General features: G+C 36.6%; 2 protein-coding genes across 2 annotated transcripts in view; one reads left to right on the plus strand and one right to left on the minus strand.

Annotated features, from left to right (window-relative positions):
- tcaim (T cell activation inhibitor, mitochondrial) overlaps nt 1-22,635 on the minus strand; it is a 382,005-nt gene that overhangs the window by 230,254 nt on the left and 129,116 nt on the right. The window lies entirely within an intron of this gene.
- ppox (protoporphyrinogen oxidase) overlaps nt 1-22,635 on the plus strand; it is a 125,288-nt gene that overhangs the window by 4,695 nt on the left and 97,958 nt on the right. The window contains exons 3-9 of the mRNA XM_072395008.1: nt 304-438; nt 731-846; nt 2,858-2,990; nt 3,327-3,471; nt 4,132-4,325; nt 4,622-4,682; nt 4,870-4,988. Coding sequence (XP_072251109.1) covers nt 304-438; nt 731-846; nt 2,858-2,990; nt 3,327-3,471; nt 4,132-4,325; nt 4,622-4,682; nt 4,870-4,988 — 903 coding nt within the window. The remainder of the gene's footprint in view (nt 1-303; nt 439-730; nt 847-2,857; nt 2,991-3,326; nt 3,472-4,131; nt 4,326-4,621; nt 4,683-4,869; nt 4,989-22,635) is intronic.

Genomic DNA, 22,635 nt, shown 5'->3' on the forward strand with positions numbered 1-22,635 from the left:
CTTTATCAACTTATCTAGACTGTTGCTTGTTTTAATTCATTTTAATTTTATTTATTTATATTTGTATTCTTTTACATATTTTTAATGCCTTTTCTACTCCCTGCTGCAATGCTTTTATTTTATGTAAAGCACCTTGAATGGTTTTGTACATGAAATGTTCTACATATAAATTTGACTTTGAGGAGGACCTACTCAGTATTAGATTGTTGGTGCTAATGTTATGGCTGATCAGTGGATAATGCTGCTTTTTCCTGTTTTTGTCATTTGTGGACTGTCCTTTTCTTTCTTTTTGAATCAACACAGGTGATTGTTCTGGAGTCTAGCAGTCGTTTTGGAGGTTGGCTCTGGTCCACCAGGAGGTCAGATGGGGCAGTATTTGAACATGGACCAAGAGGGATCCGACCTGCAGGGGCAGTGGGACGCAACACACTCAATATGGTCAGTCTGCCTCAGTATAAAGCTGTATCATGGGTGTGCTTACATATACAAAGCTGCATTATGACTTTAAACTTGTACACTAAGGAAGTGTAATTGGTCAAACAAAAGAAACTCGGGGGTTCAGGGGTTGAGGAAAATCATCCTCTAAACTTGTCATCCTCTAAAGAAATAAATTCAGATTAGGATTTTTGTTAGGTTTAAGAAAACATGCAAAAATCAAGATCTAGAGGTTTGATCGGATGGATTGAGTGGATGCTAAAGTTGTTTCACAAAGTGCAATATGTGTTCGCAGGTGGATGACCTGGGTCTAGGGGAGGAGATTCTGCCAGTCTCCTACAGTCATGTTGCCTCCAAGAACAGATTTTTGTATGTGAACAGACAGCTTCACAGGATGCCCTCAGATATCAGGTAAAAGTGGTCAGGAGACAAAACTGGGCTAAGAAGGTATTTAAAGTCTAAAAGTTTCAAATCAAATGTGTTTAACAGTAAAAAAGAAAGTAATAAAAAAAGCAGGTGAAGAAGAGGAAGAAGATAACTCATGTAATCTTGCAAAGTTGATTATCCTGGGTTTATTATCTGAATCCTGAATGATACATTTAGTTTGGTTGTTGGTTTTATCAGTCTTTGATTGGTATTTAAAGGGTTCTAAAGAATCTGTGACACATGTCTCAGCAACAGATACAGGGAGGTCAGTCAGAACTGGGGCGAGGACAGAGGCAGCCTGCTACAGCCTCAGAGCAATTTTGTAACTTCATGCATGTATCAGTCTAAGATTCTGAGTCATCCAGGTCTTTATGCCTTTAAGACATGCTTGTAGTCTGACAAGCACAGAAACAAGTCCGCTATCAGAAGCTAAGAGGAGATCATTGATCATCTGATCAACTTTCACCAGTGCTGTTTCTGTGCTATGATGCACTCTGAATCTTGACTGAAACTCTTCAAACAGATTATTTCTGTGTAAATGATCACAAAGTTGAACTGCAACTATTTTTTCAAGAACTTTAGACAAAAAAGGGACATTGGATATAGGCCAAAAATTAGCCAACACTTCTGAATCAAGAGTAGGTTTTTTAAGTAAAGGTTTAATTACAGCAACCTTAAAAGTCTGAGGTACATATCCTGTTAACAAAGACCGATTGATCAAATCCAATATGGAAGTGTCAATTAAGGGGAAAACCTCCTTGAACACTCTGGTTGGGATTGGGTCTAACATACAAGTTGATGGTTTAGAAGAGACTATTGCTGTTGTTAGCTCAGAAAGATCAACTGGACAGAAGCTGTCTAAATACAATTCAGGTTCGAAAGATACTTCTAAAGCTGCTCTACTTGATGATACATCAGTGATAATAATGGGAAGGATTCCATCAATCTTCTCTCTGATAGAAACAATTTTATTGATGAAGAATCTCATGAAATCATCACTGCTGAGAGTTAAAGGAATACATGGCTCAACAGAGCTCGGACTCTTTGTCAGCCTGGCAACAGTGCTGAAAAGAAACCTGGGATTATTCTTATTCTCTTCTATCAATAATGAATAATAAGAAGTTCTAGCTTTACGAAGTGCTTTCTTATACGTTATTAAACTATCTTTCCAGACTAATTGAGACTCTTCTAAATTAGAGGAACGCCACTGTCTCTCCAGCTTTCTTGCAGTCTGCTTTAAAGCAGCTGTGAATTATACCAAGGAGCCAACCTCTTCTGACTGATTACCTTCCTTTTCAGAGGGGCAACATTGTCCAGTGTTGTACGCATTGAAGCTATAGTGCTGTCAACAAGAGAGTCAAGTTCTACTGGAGTAAAATTTAGGTAGCCGTCCTCTGTCATATCTGCACATGGCAGTGAAGAAAAGGATGATGAAATCAACTCTTTAAATCTGGTTACAGCATTCTCTGACAGACACCTTCTATATGTACAATTCTTCTCAGAAGCCGTATAGTCAAGTAATGTAAACTAAAAGGTTATCAAAAAAATATTCAGATAAGACAGGGTTATGAGGAAATACTGTAAATTGTCTTGATGCCATAAGTCAGCACAAGACTAAGGGTAATTCCATATTCTTCTTCTTGACTTTTATGTAATATTATCCATCAGAGAGTGATCACACACACTAAGGTGTGCTAAAACACCACAGGTAATGGGGCGTGATGTTGAGCAGGTGCCCCGTGTGCAGAGGCTGATGATCCTCACCGCAGTAGGCGGTGTGTCTTTGAGCAGCGGAGCCTGCCCTTTGCTGCCACTCCATCCACTCCCCTGTCCTGTCTCCACTGTAAATAAAAGGTCCCAAACCTTAAGAACAGACGGGAGGTAACAGTAATCCGACCTGTAAATGTTCCATAAATATGATCGATTCATTCCTAAAGGCTTTACCTGCTGCAGGAACACTTTCCTGATCCTCCTACCTGTATTTTTCTTTTTTCAGTGGACTTTTACGAACAGTGCCCCCCTTCTCCAGACCCCTTTTGTTTAGTGTTGCTACTGAGATACTGGTAAAAAAAGGCAAAGAGGACGACGAATCCATCCATTCGTTTGTTTCCAGGAGGCTTGGAAAGGAGGTGAGAACAAGTATCAACTCTCTATCTTTCCTTTTTGAAATCCGAGTATGAAGCCATTGTTTAGTACAAACCACCTGTAATGACACTGCAGAGTTGTAGATAAACTATGGAACATTCTCAGCTTCATAAGTCTCTTTTGCCAAAGAAAGCTGAATTATAGATTGTTCCTTCCAACACTTAACGCTCTATGAGGAGTCACTGCTGTGTGAAAAAGGCTGTGGACTGATTAGGACAAATGGGAACCTGTAGTGTTCTGGTGAATAACACGATTCACTTTGGTGACGACTGGTTTCGTGTTGCTGGCTTCTTACATGTTCTTCCTCTGGATGTGTTCAGTTGGCAGACATAGCTGTGGACAGTATGTGTCGGGGCGTGTTTGCAGGGGACTGCAGGAAGTTGAGTGTCCGCTCTTGCTTTCCTCTTTTCTTCAATGCAGAGCAGCGGAGAGGTTCCCTGACGCTGGGATTTCTGCTGGGTTCAGGTACACCGCACTCTCTGCTCTGTTGATACACTCCAGACCACATTTACTGTGGCATTGTTCCAGTAAGCAACTCGTTGTGTGGATGATGGGAGAGTCAGAGAGCTGCGGGAAGACTTCTCCAGAACAGGTTCAGGTCTGGACTCTGGAGCCCGATCCATGTCCCGTACTTTCTGAACCACCTGTTCACACTTTGTGCCCAATGAATCCTGACACCGTCGTCCGTAGCAACACGTCTGTAACAACCAAAAGCAATCTTTTGATGGAAAAATCTGGTCATTCAGGTAGTCTTCGTAAAGATAAATGACTGATCATCCAGATGGTTTCACACGGGTTACCTTCTAAAAACAAGCATGTAAACTTTACTTTTAGCTCAGGTTAATCCCTCAAATCGCTTTCACACTACAAACCACATTCACACTCACATCTTTGTTACTGGTTACAGTGTGTGAAACCAACGGCCTTCTGATAGGCCACATCCCAGAGGTGACTGGTAACAGTCACAATTTTACACACTGCCCTTTTCTTTTTAACCCACACTTTTGACTGATACAGCAAGTGTTGTTTTTTCAGTTTACATGGTTCAGAGACCTTAGAATACCAGTGAGTACAGTGGCCTGTATGTCAATATAGGGTTAAAGTTGTATCTTTGAACCCCCACAGGTCCAACTCCTGTGATCTCCCCGGGACCTTTGGCTCAGAGATCTATGAAGGAGTCATGGGCTCAGTGGTCTCTGAAGAGGGGAGTGGAATCTCTGCCAGAATCTATCACAGAGTACCTACAACAGAGTGGAAAAGTTGAGCTTCACAAAGAGGCTGCTGTTAAACAGATTCACCCCTCAGCTTCTGGTTGGAAGGTTTGTGAGAGGGCTGCAGAAGCCATTTACCTGAATATGATAAAGATAAACTGTATTTTTGTAAGAAGGATCTGTAGAACTGTGCTATAGAAACAATACATTTTGATGAGTCAGCTGGCGATGTTCCTTTCTTCCACAGACTTGATTAAAATCAGCACACACTTTATAATCCTGTGGTCGTGTTATTTCAGAACATAAATAATGGATAGACTGCACTTTGTCTACAGTGGAAAGTGAATCAGAGAAGAGTTAAAGTTCACAGTGAACTGCTTTTTTGTACCATTACATTTGTTTAGGTCCACCTGGAGGATGGAGTCATATCAGCTGACCACATCATCTCTGCCCTGCCTGCCACAGGTAAGCAGGGTTTTACTCTGCTCAGGTCACCTGATGAGCCAACGAGAACATTTAGTTACATCGTAGAAACTATGCTGTCAGCAGGCCTTTAAACTGTGAACATCCTACACTCTTATTTGTATGAAACGTTTGAAGAAGGAAACTGACCTCCTCTTCCTCCTCTCCTGTGTCTCCTCTGCCCGCTCAGCCCTGTCCTCGGTCCTGCCCCCCTCCTGTCAGCCTCTTATCCAGCAGCTGCAGGACATCTCTGCAGTAACAGTTGCTGTGGTAAATCTGGAGTATGATGGTTCCATCCTACCTGTTACAGTAAGAATACACACAACATGCTTTAAATCACTGCCGGAAAGTATATTCTGTAATATATTCTCTATTTACAGACGTCATACTATCACTGTTTCACTATGATTCATTTGTTTTGCTCGTTTTCTGGAATGTCTTGGACTATGTAATGAAATGAGATCAGTGGTGAGAAAGCTAAGTGATGGAATTTAGCTTTTTTAAAACATTATGTCTCTTTCTGTGAGGTTAAAGGCAGCGCTCTGTTAGCCTGCTGACTTTAGCTGCTTCCTGCACAGTCTGAGGACTACCACAACTGGACAAGCTGTGTGCTCACATACAAAAGATCAGCATGTCTCTGTGCTGCTCGTCAGGTGGGAAGGACTGAGCCACAGAAAAGAAAGAAGGAAACAGAACCTGGCGTCTGTGATAGGGTCATATGTGAACTATACCTATCCTTCCATTTAGATCATAAGCGTTACAGCTCACACAACAAAGCTGAAAAGTAGCCGTTTTATCTTTTCCAGCCACATTCACTGCGGAGATTTTTATCAATAACCATCCTAAAACAAATGAATTGGTTTCATGTGGCAGATACATCCAAGGTTTACTAATCAAAAGCAGTAAATATACAGTATCTCATGTGTACACATCAGATTTAACCGTTTAAAAATGTAGAAGAGTCTCAATACAGTGCAGGCATGTTTTCAGACAGATAATCATCCAAGCATGAGGGGATTCACACCACACTGGCACGCTAATATTTCCAGAGTCTCAAAATCTGCTCATTTGCTAAGCATTTCAACCTCATACAACTCATTTATACACACCTGTGTGATCATTTTAACTTCTACAACACGTGATACTTTTAACTTCTACGACACGTGATCATTTTAACTTCTACGACACGTGATCATTTTAACTTCTACGACACGTGATCATTTTAACTTCTACAACACGTGATCATTTTAACTTCTACGACACGTGATCATTTTAACTTCTACGACACGTGATCATTTTAACTTCTACAGCTCGTGATCATTTTAACTTCTACGACACGTGATCATTTTAACTTCTACAACACGTGATCATTTTAACTTCTACAACGCGTGATCATTTTAACTTCTACAACACGTGATCATTTTAACTTCTACGACACGTGATCATTTTAACTTCTACAACACGTGATCATTTTAACTTCTACGACACGTGATCATTTTAACTTCTACAACACGTGATCATTTTAACTTCTACGACACGTGATCATTTTAACTTCTACGACACGTGATCATTTTAACTTCTACGACACGTGATCATTTTAACTTCTACGACACGTGATCATTTTAACTTCTACAGCTCGTGATCATTTTAACTTCTACAACACGTGATCATTTTAACTTCTACGACGCGTGATCATTTTAACTTCTACGACACGTGATCATTTTAACTTCTACGACACGTGATACTTTTAACTTCTACGACACGTGATCATTTTAACTTCTACGACACGTGATCATTTTAACTTCTACGACACGTGATCATTTTAACTTCTACGACACGTGATCATTTTAACTTCTACGACACGTGATCATTTTAACTTCTACGACACGTGATGATTTTAATTAACTTCTACAGCTCGTGATCATTTTAACTTCTACAACACGTGATCATTTTAACTTCTACAACACGTGATCATTTTAACTTCTACGACGCGTGATCATTTTAACTTCTAGAACGCGTGATCATTTTAACTTCTACAACGCGTGATCATTTTAACTTCTACAACACTGACAAACAACACGTGATCATTTTAACTTCTAAAACACTGACAAACAACACGCGATCATTTTAACTTCTACAACACGTGATCATTTTAACTTCTAAAACACTGACAAACAACACGTGATCATTTTAACTTCTACAACACGTGATCATTTTAACTTCTACAACATGTGATCATTTTAACTTCTACAGCACGTGATCATTTTAACTTCTACGACACGTGATCATTTTAACTTCTACGACACGTGATCATTTTAACTTCTACAACGCGTGATCATTTTAACTTCTACAACACTGACAAACAACACGTGATCATTTTAACTTCTACGACACGTGATAATTTTAACTTCTACAACGCGTGATCATTTTAACTTCTACAACGCGTGATCATTTTAACTTCTACGACACGTGATCATTTTAACTTCTACGACACGTGATCATTTTAACTTCTACGACACGTGATCATTTTAACTTCTACAACACTGACAAACAACACGTGATCATTTTAACTTCTACAACGCGTGATCATTGTAACTTCTACAACACGTGATCATTTTAACTTCTACGACGCGTGATCATTTTAACTTCTACAACACGTGATCATTTTAACTTCTACAACACGTGATCATTTTAACTTCTACAACACTGACAAACAACACGTGATCATTTAACTTCTACGACACGTGATCATTTTAACTTCTACGACACGTGATCATTTTAACTTCTACAACGCGTGATCATTGTAACTTCTACAACACGTGATCATTTTAACTTCTACGACACGTGATCATTTTAACTTCTACGACACGTGATCATTTTAACTTCTACGACACGTGATCATTTTAACTTCTACGACACGTGATCAACACGTGATCATTTTAACTTCTACGACACGTGATCATTTTAACTTCTACGACACGTGATCATTTTAACTTCTACAACACGTGATCATTTTAACTTCTACGACACGTGATCATTTTAACTTCTACAACACGTGATCATTTTAACTTCTACAACACTGACAAACAACACGTGATCATTTTAACTTCTACAACACGTGATCATTTTAACTTCTACGACACGTGATCATTTTAACTTCTACGACGCGTGATCATTTTAACTTCTACGACACGTGATCATTTTAACTTCTACAACACGTGATCATTTTAACTTCTACGACGCGTGATCATTTTAACTTCTACGACGCGTGATCATTTTAACTTCTACGACACGTGATCATTTTAACTTCTAAAACGCTGACAACACAACACGTGATCATTTTAACTTCTACGACACGTGATCATTTTAACTTCTACGACACGTGATCATTTTAACTTCTACGACACGTGATCATTTTAACTTCTACAACACGTGATCATTTTAACTTCTACGACTCGTGATCATTTTAACTTCTACAACACGTGATCATTTTAACTTCTACGACACGTGATCATTTTAACTTCTACAACACGTGATCATTTTAACTTCTACAACGCGTGATCATTTTAACTTCTACAACGCGTGATCATTTTAACTTCTACAACACTGACAAACAACACGTGATCATTTTAACTTCTACGACACGTGATCATTTTAACTTCTACGACACGTGATCATTTTAACTTCTACAACGCGTGATCATTTTAACTTCTACAACGCGTGATCATTTTAACTTCTACAGCACGTGATCATTTTAACTTCTACGACACGTGATCATTTTAACTTCTACAACACGTGATCATTTTAACTTCTACAACACTGACAAACAACACGTGATCATTTTAACTTCTACAACATGTGATCATTTTAACTTCTACAGCACGTGATCATTTTAACTTCTACAGCACGTGATCATTTTAACTTCTACGACACGTGATCATTTTAACTTCTACGACACGTGATCATTTTAACTTCTACAACGCGTGATCATTTTAACTTCTACAACACTGACAAACAACACGTGATCATTTTAACTTCTACGACACGTGATCATTTTAACTTCTACAACGCGTGATCATTTTAACTTCTACGACACGTGATCATTTTAACTTCTACGACACGTGATCATTTTAACTTCTACGACACGTGATCATTTTAACTTCTACAACGCGTGATCATTAACTTCTACAACACTGACAAACAACACGTGATCATTTTAACTTCTACGACACGTGATCATTTTAACTTCTACGACACGTGATCATTTTAACTTCTACAACACGTGATCATTTTAACTTCTACAACACGTGATCATTTTAACTTCTACAACACGTGATCATTTTAACTTCTACGACACGTGATCATTTTAACTTCTACAACGCGTGATCATTTTAACTTCTACAACACTGACAAACAACACGTGATCATTTTAACTTCTACGACACGTGATCATTTTAACTTCTACGACACGTGATCATTTTAACTTCTACAACACGTGATCATTTTAACTTCTACAACACGTGATCATTTTAACTTCTACAACGCGTGATCATTTTAACTTCTACGACACGTGATCATTTTAACTTCTACAACACGTGATCATTTTAACTTCTACAACACGTGATCATTTTAACTTCTACAACACGTGATCATTTTAACTTCTACGACACGTGATCATTTTAACTTCTACAACACTGACAAACAACACGTGATCATTTTAACTTCTACAACACGTGATCATTTTAACTTCTACGACGCGTGATCATTTTAACTGCTACGACGCGTGATCATTTTAACTTCTACAACACTGACAAACAACACGTGGTCATTTTAACTTCTACAATGCGTGATCATTTTAACTTCTACGACGCGTGATCATTTTAACTTCTACGACGCGTGATCATTTTAACTTCTACAACACGTGATCATTTTAACTTCTACGACACGTGATCATTTTAACTTCTACAACACGTGATCATTTTAACTTCTACGACACGTGATCATTTTAACTTCTACGACACGTGATCATTTTAACTTCTACAACACTGACAAACAACACGTGATCATTTTAACTTCTACGACACGTGATCATTTTAACTTCTACGACGCGTGATCATTTTAACTTCTACGACACGTGATCATTTTAACTTCTACAACACGTGATCATTTTAACTTCTACGACGCGTGATCATTTTAACTTCTACGACACGTGATCATTTTAACTTCTACGACACGTGATCATTTTAACTTCTACAACACGTGATCATTGTAACTTCTACAACACATGATCATTTTAACTTCTACGACACGTGATCATTTTAACTTCTACGACACGTGATCATTTTAACTTCTACAACACGTGATCATTGTAACTTCTACAACACATGATCATTTTAACTTCTACGACACGTGATCATTTTAACTTCTACAACACGTGATCATTTTAACTTCTACAACACTGACAAACAACACGTGATCATTTTAACTTCTACGACACGTGATCATTTTAACTTCTACGACACGTGATCATTTTAACTTCTACGACGCGTGATCATTTTAACTTCTACGACACGTGATCATTTTAACTTCTACAACACGTGATCATTTTAACTTCTAAAACGCTGACAACACAACACGTGATCATTTTAACTTCTACAACACGTGATCATTTTAACTTCTACAGCACGTGATCATTTTAACTTCTACGACACGTGATCATTTTAACTTCTACGACTCGTGATCATTTTAACTTCTACAACACGTGATCATTTTAACTTCTACGACACGTGATCATTTTAACTTCTACAACACGTGATCATTTTAACTTCTACAACACGTGATCATTTTAACTTCTACAACGCGTGATCATTTTAACTTCTACAACACTGACAAACAACACGTGATCATTAACTTCTACAACACTGACAAACAACACGTGATCATTTTAACTTCTACGACACGTGATCATTTTAACTTCTACGACACGTGATCATTTTAACTTCTACAACGCGTGATCATTTTAACTTGTACAACGCGTGATCATTTTAACTTCTACAGCACGTGATCATTTTAACTTCTACGACACGTGATCATTTTAACTTCTACAACACGTGATCATTTTAACTTCTACAACACTGACAAACAACACGTGATCATTTTAACTTCTACAACATGTGATCATTTTAACTTCTACAGCACGTGATCATTTTAACTTCTACGACACGTGATCATTTTAACTTCTACAACGCGTGATCATTTTAACTTCTACAACGCGTGATCATTTTAACTTCTACAACACTGACAAACAACACGTGATCATTTTAACTTCTACGACACGTGATCATTTTAACTTCTACAACGCGTGATCATTTTAACTTCTACAACACTGACAAACAACACGTGATCATTTTAACTTCTACGACACGTGATCATTTTAACTTCTACGACACGTGATCATTTTAACTTCTACAACACGTGATCATTTTAACTTCTACAACACGTGATCATTTTAACTTCTACGACACGTGATCATTTTAACTTCTACGACACGTGATCATTTTAACTTCTACGACACGTGATCATTTTAACTTCTACGACACGTGATCATTTTAACTTCTACAACACTGACAAACAACACGTGATCATTTTAACTTCTACAACACGTGATCATTTTAACTTCTACAACACGTGATCATTTTAACTGCTACGACGCGTGATCATTTTAACTTCTACAACACTGACAAACAACACGTGGTCATTTTAACTTCTACGACACGTGATCATTTTAACTTCTACAACGCGTGATCATTTTAACTTCTACGACACGTGATCATTTTAACTTCTACGACACGTGATCATTTTAACTTCTACAACACGTGATCATTTTAACTTCTACAACACGTGATCATTTTAACTTCTACGACACGTGATCATTTTAACTTCTACGACACGTGATCATTTTAACTTCTACGACACGTGATCATTTTAACTTCTACAACACTGACAAACAACACGTGATCATTTTAACTTCTACAACACTGACAAACAACACGTGGTCATTTTAACTTCTACAATGCGTGATCATTTTAACTTCTACGACACGTGATCATTTTAACTTCTACGACACGTGATCATTTTAACTTCTACGACACGTGATCATTTTAACTTCTACAACGCGTGATCATTTTAACTTCTACAACACTGACAAACAACACGTGATCATTTTAACTTCTACGACACGTGATCATTTTAACTTCTACGACACGTGATCATTTTAACTTCTACAACACGTGATCATTTTAACTTCTACGACACGTGATCATTTTAACTTCTACGACACGTGATCATTTTAACTTCTACAACACTGACAAACAACACGTGATCATTTTAACTTCTACAACACGTGATCATTTTAACTTCTACGACGCGTGATCATTTTAACTTCTACAACACTGACAAACAACACGTGGTCATTTTAACTTCTACAATGCGTGATCATTTTAACTTCTACGACGCGTGATCATTTTAACTTCTACGACACGTGATCATTTTAACTTCTACGACACGTGATCATTTTAACTTCTACAACACGTGATCATTTTAACTTCTACGACACGTGATCATTTTAACTTCTACAACACTGACAAACAACACGTGATCATTTAACTTCTACAACACGTGATCATTTTAACTTCTACGACACGTGATCATTTTAACTTCTACAACACTGACAAACAACACGTGATCATTTTAACTTCTACGACACGTGATCATTTTAACTTCTACAACACTGACAAACAACACGTGATCATTTTAACTTCTACAACACGTGATCATTTTAACTTCTACAACACGTGATCATTTTAACTTCTACAACACGTGATCATTTTAACTTCTACAACACGTGATCATTTTCACTTCTACAACGCGTGATTATTTTAACTTCTACAACACGTGATCATTTTAACTTCTACAACGCGTGATCATTTTAACTTCTACAACGCGTGATCATTTTAACTTCTACAACACGTGATCATTTTAACTTCTACGACACGTGATCATTTTAACTTCTACAACACGTGATCATTTTAACTTCTACAACACTGACAAACAACACGTGATCATTTTAACTTCTACAACACGTGATCATTTTAACTTCTACGACACGTGATCATTGTAACTTCTACAACACGTGATCATTTTAACTTCTACAACACGTGATCATTGTAACTTCTACAACACGTGATCATTTTAACTTCTACGACGCGTGATCATTTTAACTTCTACGACACGTGATCATTTTAACTTCTACAACACTGACAAACAACACGTGATCATTTAACTTCTACGACACGTGATCATTTTAACTTCTACGACGCGTGATCATTTTAACTTCTACAACGCGTGATCATTGTAACTTCTACAGCACGTGATCATTTTAACTTCTACGACACGTGATCATTTTAACTTCTACAACACGTGATCATTTTAACTTCTACGACACGTGATCATTTTAACTTCTACAACACGTGATCATTTTAACTTCTACAACGCTGACAACACAACACGTGATCATTTTAACTTCTACAACACGTGATCATCTTAACTTCTACAGCACGAGATCATTTTAACTTCTACGACACGTGATCATTTTAACTTCTACAACACGTGATCATTTTAACTTCTACCACTCGTGATCATTTTAACTTCTACAACACGTGATCATTTTAACTTCTACAACGCTGACAACAAAACGCGTGATCATTTTAACTTCTACAACACGTGATCATTTTAACTTCTACGACACGTGATCATTTTAACTTCTACAACACGTGATCATTTTAACTTCTACGACACGTGATCATTTTAACTTCTACAACACTGACAAACAACACGTGATCATTTTAACTTCTACAACACGTGATCATTTTAACTTCTACAACACGTGGTCATTTTAACTTCTACAACGCGTGATCATTTTAACTTCTACGACACGTGATCATTTTAACTTCTACAACACTGACAAACAACACGTGATCATTTTAACTTCTACAACACGTGATCATTTTAACTTCTACAACACGTGATCATTTTAACTTCTACAACACGTGATCATTTTAACTTCTACAACACGTGATCATTTTAACTTCTACAACACTGACAAACAACACGTGATCATTTAACTTCTACAACACGTGATCATTTTAACTTCTACGACACGTGATCATTTTAACTTCTACAACACTGACAAACAACACGTGATCATTTTAACTTCTACAACACGTGATCATTTTAACTTCTACAACACGTGATCATTTTAACTTCTACGACACGTGATCATTTTAACTTCTACGACACGTGATCATTTTAACTTCTACGACACGTGATCATTTTAACTTCTACAACACTGACAAACAACACGTGATCATTTTAACTTCTACAACACGTGATCATTTTAACTTCTACGACACGTGATCATTTTAACTTCTACGACGCGTGATCATTTTAACTTCTACGACACGTGATCATTTTAACTTCTACGACACGTGATCATTTTAACTTCTACAACACTGACAAACAACACGTGATCATTTTAACTTCTACAACACTGACAAACAACACGTGATCATTTAACTTCTACGACACGTGATCATTTTAACTTCTACGACACGTGATCATTTTAACTTCTACAACGCGTGATCATTGTAACTTCTACAACACGTGATCATTTTAACTTCTACGACACGTGATCATTTTAACTTCTACAACACGTGATCATTTTAACTTCTACGACACGTGATCATTTTAACTTCTACAACACGTGATCATTTTAACTTCTACAACGCGTGATCATTTTAACTTCTACAACGCTGACAACACAACACGTGATCATTTTAACTTCTACAACACGTGATCATTTTAACTTCTACAGCACGTGATCATTTTAACTTCTACGACACATGATCATTTTAACTTCTACAACACGTGATCATTTTAACTTCTACAGCACGTGATCATTTTAACTTCTACGACACGTGATCATTTTAACTTCTACAACACGTGATCATTTTAACTTCTACGACTCGTGATCATTTTAACTTCTACAACGCTGACAACACAACACGTGATCATTTTAACTTCTACAACACGTGATCATTTTAACTTCTACAGCACGTGATCATTTTAACTTCTACGACTCGTGATCATTTTAACTTCTACAACACGTGATCATTTTAACTTCTACAACACGTGATCATTTTAACTTCTACAATGCTGACAACAAAACGCGTGATCATTTTAACTTCTACAACACGTGATCATTTTAACTTCTACAATGCTGACAACAAAACGCGTGATCATTTTAACTTCTACAACACGTGATCATTTTAACTTATACGACACGTGATCATTTTAACTTCTACAACGCGTGATCATTTTAACTTCTACAACGCGTGATCATTTTAACTTCTACGACACGTGATCATTTTAACTTCTACGACACGTGATCATTTTAACTTCTACGACACGTGATCATTTTAACTTCTACAACGCGTGATCATTTTAACTTCTACGACACGTGATCATTTTAACTTCTACAACACTGACAAACAACACGTGATCATTTTAACTTCTACGACACGTGATCATTTTAACTTCTACGACACGTGATCATTTTAACTTCTACAACACGTGATCATTTTAACTTCTACAACACGTGATTAACTTCTACGACACGTGATCATTTTAACTTCTACAACACGTGATCATTTTAACTTCTACAACACGTGATCATTTTAACTTCTACGACACGTGATCATTTTAACTTCTACAACGCGTGATCATTTTAACTTCTACGACACGTGATCATTTTAACTTCTACGACACGTGATCATTTTAACTTCTACGACACGTGATCATTTTAACTTCTACAACACTGACAAACAACACGTGGTCATTTTAACTTCTACGACGCGTGATCATTTTAACTTCTACGACGCGTGATCATTTTAACTTCTACAACACGTGATCATTTTAACTTCTACAACACGTGATCATTTTAACTTCTACAACACGTGATCATTTTAACTTCTATGACACGTGATCATTTTAACTTCTACGACACGTGATCATTTTAACTTCTACGACACGTGATCATTTTAACTTCTACAACACTGACAAACAACACGTGATCATTTTAACTTCTACAACACTGACAAACAACACGTGATCATTAACTTCTACAACACGTGATCATTTTAACTTCTACAACACTGACAAACAACACGTGATCATTTTAACTTCTACGACACGTGATCATTTTAACTTCTACGACACGTGATCATTTTAACTTCTACAACACGTGATCATTTTAACTTCTACAACACGTGATCATTTTAACTTCTACAACACGTGATCATTTTAACTTCTACAACACGTGATCATTTTAACTTCTACAACACGTGATCATTTTAACTTCTACAACGCGTGATCATTTTAACTTCTACGACGCGTGATCATTTTAACTTCTACGACACGTGATCATTTTAACTTCTACAACACGTGATCATTTTAACTTCTACGACACGTGATCATTTTAACTTCTACAACACTGACAAACAACACGTGATCATTTTAACTTCTACAACACGTGATCATTTTAACTTCTACAACACGTGATCATTTTAACTTCTACGACGCGTGATCATTTTAACTGCTACGACGCGTGATCATTTTAACTTCTACAACACTGACAAACAACACGTGGTCATTTTAACTTCTACAATGCGTGATCATTTTAACTTCTACGACGCGTGATCATTTTAACTTCTACGACGCGTGATCATTTTAACTTCTACAACACGTGATCATTTTAACTTCTACGACACGTGATCATTTTAACTTCTACGACACGTGATCATTTTAACTTCTACAACACTGACAAACAACACGTGATCATTTTACCTTCTACGACACGTGATCATTTTAACTTCTACGACACGTGATCATTTTAACTTCTACAACACTGACAAACAACACGTGATCATTTTAACTTCTACAACACGTGATCATTTTAACTTCTACGACGCGTGATCATTTTAACTTCTACGACGCGTGATCATTTTAACTTCTACAACACGTGATCATTTTAACTTCTACGACGCGTGATCATTTTAACTTCTACGACGCGTGATCATTTTAACTTCTACGACACGTGATCATTTTAACTTCTAAAACGCTGACAACACAACACGTGATCATTTTAACTTCTACAACACGTGATCATTTTAACTTCTACGACACGTGATCATTTTAACTTCTACGACACGTGATCATTTTAACTTCTACAACACGTGATCATTTTAACTTCTACGACTCGTGATCATTTTAACTTCTACAACACGTGATCATTTTAACTTCTACGACACGTGATCATTTTAACTTCTACAACACGTGATCATTGTAACTTCTACAACGCGTGATCATTTTAACTTCTACAACGCGTGATCATTTTAACTTCTACAACACTGACAAACAACACGTGATCATTTTAACTTCTACGACACGTGATCATTTTAACTTCTACGACACGTGATCATTTTAACTTCTACAACGCGTGATCATTTTAACTTCTACAACGCGTGATCATTTTAACTTCTACAGCACGTGATCATTTTAACTTCTACGACACGTGATCATTTTAACTTCTACAACACGTGATCATTTTAACTTCTACAACACTGACAAACAACACGTGATCATTTTAACTTCTACAACATGTGATCATTTTAACTTCTACAGCACGTGATCATTTTAACTTCTACGACACGTGATCATTTTAACTTCTACGACACGTGATCATTTTAACTTCTACAACGCGTGATCATTTTAACTTCTACAACACTGACAAACAACACGTGATCATTTTAACTTCTACGACACGTGATCATTTTAACTTCTACAACGCGTGATCATTTTAACTTCTACGACACGTGATCATTTTAACTTCTACGACACGTGATCATTTTAACTTCTACGACACGTGATCATTTTAACTTCTACAACGCGTGATCATTAACTTCTACAACACTGACAAACAACACGTGATCATTTTAACTTCTACGACACGTGATCATTTTAACTTCTACGACACGTGATCATTTTAACTTCTACAACACGTGATCATTTTAACTTCTACAACACGTGATCATTTTAACTTCTACGACACGTGATCATTTTAACTTCTACAACGCGTGATCATTTTAACTTCTACAACACTGACAAACAACACGTGATCATTTTAACTTCTACGACACGTGATCATTTTAACTTCTACGACACGTGATCATTTTAACTTCTACAACACGTGATCATTTTAACTTCTACAACACGTGATCATTTTAACTTCTACAACACGTGATCATTTTAACTTCTACAACGCGTGATCATTTTAACTTCTACGACACGTGATCATTTTAACTTCTACAACACGTGATCATTTTAACTTCTACAACACGTGATCATTTTAACTTCTACGACACGTGATCATTTTAACTTCTACAACACTGACAAACAACACGTGATCATTTTAACTTCTACAACACGTGATCATTTTAACTTCTACGACGCGTGATCATTTTAACTGCTACGACGCGTGATCATTTTAACTTCTACAACACTGACAAACAACACGTGGTCATTTTAACTTCTACAATGCGTGATCATTTTAACTTCTACGACGCGTGATCATTTTAACTTCTACGACGCGTGATCATTTTAACTTCTACAACACGTGATCATTTTAACTTCTACGACACGTGATCATTTTAACTTCTACAACACGTGATCATTTTAACTTCTACGACACGTGATCATTTTAACTTCTACGACACGTGATCATTTTAACTTCTACAACACTGACAAACAACACGTGATCATTTTAACTTCTACGACACGTGATCATTTTAACTTCTACGACGCGTGATCATTTTAACTTCTACGACACGTGATCATTTTAACTTCTACAACACGTGATCATTTTAACTTCTACGACGCGTGATCATTTTAACTTCTACGACACGTGATCATTTTAACTTCTACGACACGTGATCATTTTAACTTCTACAACACGTGATCATTGTAACTTCTACAACACATGATCATTTTAACTTCTACGACACGTGATCATTTTAACTTCTACGACACGTGATCATTTTAACTTCTACAACACGTGATCATTGTAACTTCTACAACACATGATCATTTTAACTTCTACGACACGTGATCATTTTAACTTCTACAACACGTGATCATTTTAACTTCTACAACACTGACAAACAACACGTGATCATTTTAACTTCTACGACACGTGATCATTTTAACTTCTACGACACGTGATCATTTTAACTTCTACGACGCGTGATCATTTTAACTTCTACGACACGTGATCATTTTAACTTCTACAACACGTGATCATTTTAACTTCTACGACGCGTGATCATTTTAACTTCTACGACGCGTGATCATTTTAACTTCTACGACACGTGATCATTTTAACTTCTAAAACGCTGACAACACAACACGTGATCATTTTAACTTCTACAACACGTGATCATTTTAACTTCTACAGCACGTGATCATTTTAACTTCTACGACACGTGATCATTTTAACTTCTACAACACGTGATCATTTTAACTTCTACGACTCGTGATCATTTTAACTTCTACAACACGTGATCATTTTAACTTCTACAACACGTGATCATTTTAACTTCTACGACACGTGATCATTTTAACTTCTACAACACGTGATCATTTTAACTTCTACAACACGTGATCATTTTAACTTCTACAACGCGTGATCATTTTAACTTCTACACTGACAAACAACACGTGATCATTAACTTCTACAACACTGACAAACAACACGTGATCATTTTAACTTCTACGACACGTGATCATTTTAACTTCTACGACACGTGATCATTTTAACTTCTACAACGCGTGATCATTTTAACTTCTACAACGCGTGATCATTTTAACTTCTACAGCACGTGATCATTTTAACTTCTACGACACGTGATCATTTTAACTTCTACAACACGTGATCATTTTAACTTCTACAACACTGACAAACAACACGTGATCATTTTAACTTCTACAACATGTGATCATTTTAACTTCTACAGCACGTGATCATTTTAACTTCTACGACACGTGATCATTTTAACTTCTACAACGCGTGATCATTTTAACTTCTACAACGCGTGATCATTTTAACTTCTACAACACTGACAAACAACACGTGATCATTTTAACTTCTACGACACGTGATCATCTTAACTTCTACAACGCGTGATCATTTTAACTTCTACAACACTGACAAACAACACGTGATCATTTTAACTTCTACGACACGTGATCATTTTAACTTCTACGACACGTGATCATTTTAACTTCTACGACACGTGATCATTTTAACTTCTACAACACGTGATCATTTTAACTTCTACGACACGTGATCATTTTAACTTCTACGACACGTGATCATTTTAACTTCTACGACACGTGATCATTTTAACTTCTACGACACGTGATCATTTTAACTTCTACGACACGTGATCATTTTAACTTCTACAACACTGACAAACAACACGTGATCATTTTAACTTCTACAACACGTGATCATTTTAACTTCTACAACACGTGATCATTTTAACTGCTACGACGCGTGATCATTTTAACTTCTACAACACTGACAAACAACACGTGGTCATTTTAACTTCTACGACACGTGATCATTTTAACTTCTACAACGCGTGATCATTTTAACTTCTACAACACTGACAAACAACACGTGATCATTTTAACTTCTACGACACGTGATCATTTTAACTTCTACGACACGTGATCATTTTAACTTCTACAACACGTGATCATTTTAACTTCTACAACACGTGATCATTTTAACTTCTACGACACGTGATCATTTTAACTTCTACGACACGTGATCATTTTAACTTCTACGACACGTGATCATTTTAACTTCTACAACACTGACAAACAACACGTGATCATTTTAACTTCTACAACACTGACAAACAACACGTGGTCATTTTAACTTCTACAATGCGTGATCATTTTAACTTCTACGACACGTGATCATTTTAACTTCTACGACACGTGATCATTTTAACTTCTACGACACGTGATCATTTTAACTTCTACAACGCGTGATCATTTTAACTTCTACAACACTGACAAACAACACGTGATCATTTTAACTTCTACGACACGTGATCATTTTAACTTCTACGACACGTGATCATTTTAACTTCTACAACACGTGATCATTTTAACTTCTACGACACGTGATCATTTTAACTTCTACGACACGTGATCATTTTAACTTCTACAACACTGACAAACAACACGTGATCATTTTAACTTCTACAACACGTGATCATTTTAACTTCTACGACGCGTGATCATTTTAACTTCTACAACACTGACAAACAACACGTGGTCATTTTAACTTCTACAATGCGTGATCATTTTAACTTCTACGACGCGTGATCATTTTAACTTCTACGACACGTGATCATTTTAACTTCTACGACACGTGATCATTTTAACTTCTACAACACGTGATCATTTTAACTTCTACGACACGTGATCATTTTAACTTCTACAACACTGACAAACAACACGTGATCATTGTAACTTCTACAACACGTGATCATTTTAACTTCTACGACACGTGATCATTTTAACTTCTACGACACGTGATCATTTTAACTTCTACAACACTGACAAACAACACGTGATCATTTTAACTTCTACGACACGTGATCATTTTAACTTCTACAACACTGACAAACAACACGTGATCATTTTAACTTCTACAACACGTGATCATTTTAACTTCTACAACACGTGATCATTTTAACTTCTACAACACGTGATCATTTTAACTTCTACAACACGTGATCATTTTCACTTCTACAACGCGTGATCATTTTAACTTCTACAACACTGACAAACAACACGTGATCATTTAACTTCTACAACACGTGATCATTTTAACTTCTACGACACGTGATCATTGTAACTTCTACAACACGTGATCATTTTAACTTCTACAACACGTGATCATTTTAACTTCTACGACACGTGATAATTTTAACTTCTACAACACGTGATCATTTTAACTTCTACAACGCGTGATCATTTTAACTTCTACAACGCGTGATCATTTTAACTTCTACAACACGTGATCATTTTAACTTCTACGACACGTGATCATTTTAACTTCTACAACACGTGATCATTTTAACTTCTACAACACTGACAAACAACACGTGATCATTTTAACTTCTACAACACGTGATCATTTTAACTTCTACGACACGTGATCATTGTAACTTCTACAACACGTGATCATTTTAACTTCTACAACACGTGATCATTGTAACTTCTACAACACGTGATCATTTTAACTTCTACGACGCGTGATCATTTTAACTTCTACGACACGTGATCATTTTAACTTCTACAACACTGACAAACAACACGTGATCATTTAACTTCTACGACACGTGATCATTTTAACTTCTACGACGCGTGATCATTTTAACTTCTACAACGCGTGATCATTGTAACTTCTACAGCACGTGATCATTTTAACTTCTACGACACGTGATCATTTTAACTTCTACAACACGTGATCATTTTAACTTCTACGACACGTGATCATTTTAACTTCTACAACACGTGATCATTTTAACTTCTACAACGCTGACAACACAACACGTGATCATTTTAACTTCTACAACACGTGATCATCTTAACTTCTACAGCACGAGATCATTTTAACTTCTACGACACGTGATCATTTTAACTTCTACAACACGTGATCATTTTAACTTCTACCACTCGTGATCATTTTAACTTCTACAAC

The sequence above is a fragment of the Leuresthes tenuis genome, unplaced genomic scaffold (assembly GCF_036924035.1).
Source record: "Leuresthes tenuis unplaced genomic scaffold, fLeuTen1.0.hap1 SCAF_10, whole genome shotgun sequence".
Lineage (NCBI taxonomy): Eukaryota > Metazoa > Chordata > Actinopteri > Atheriniformes > Atherinopsidae > Leuresthes > Leuresthes tenuis.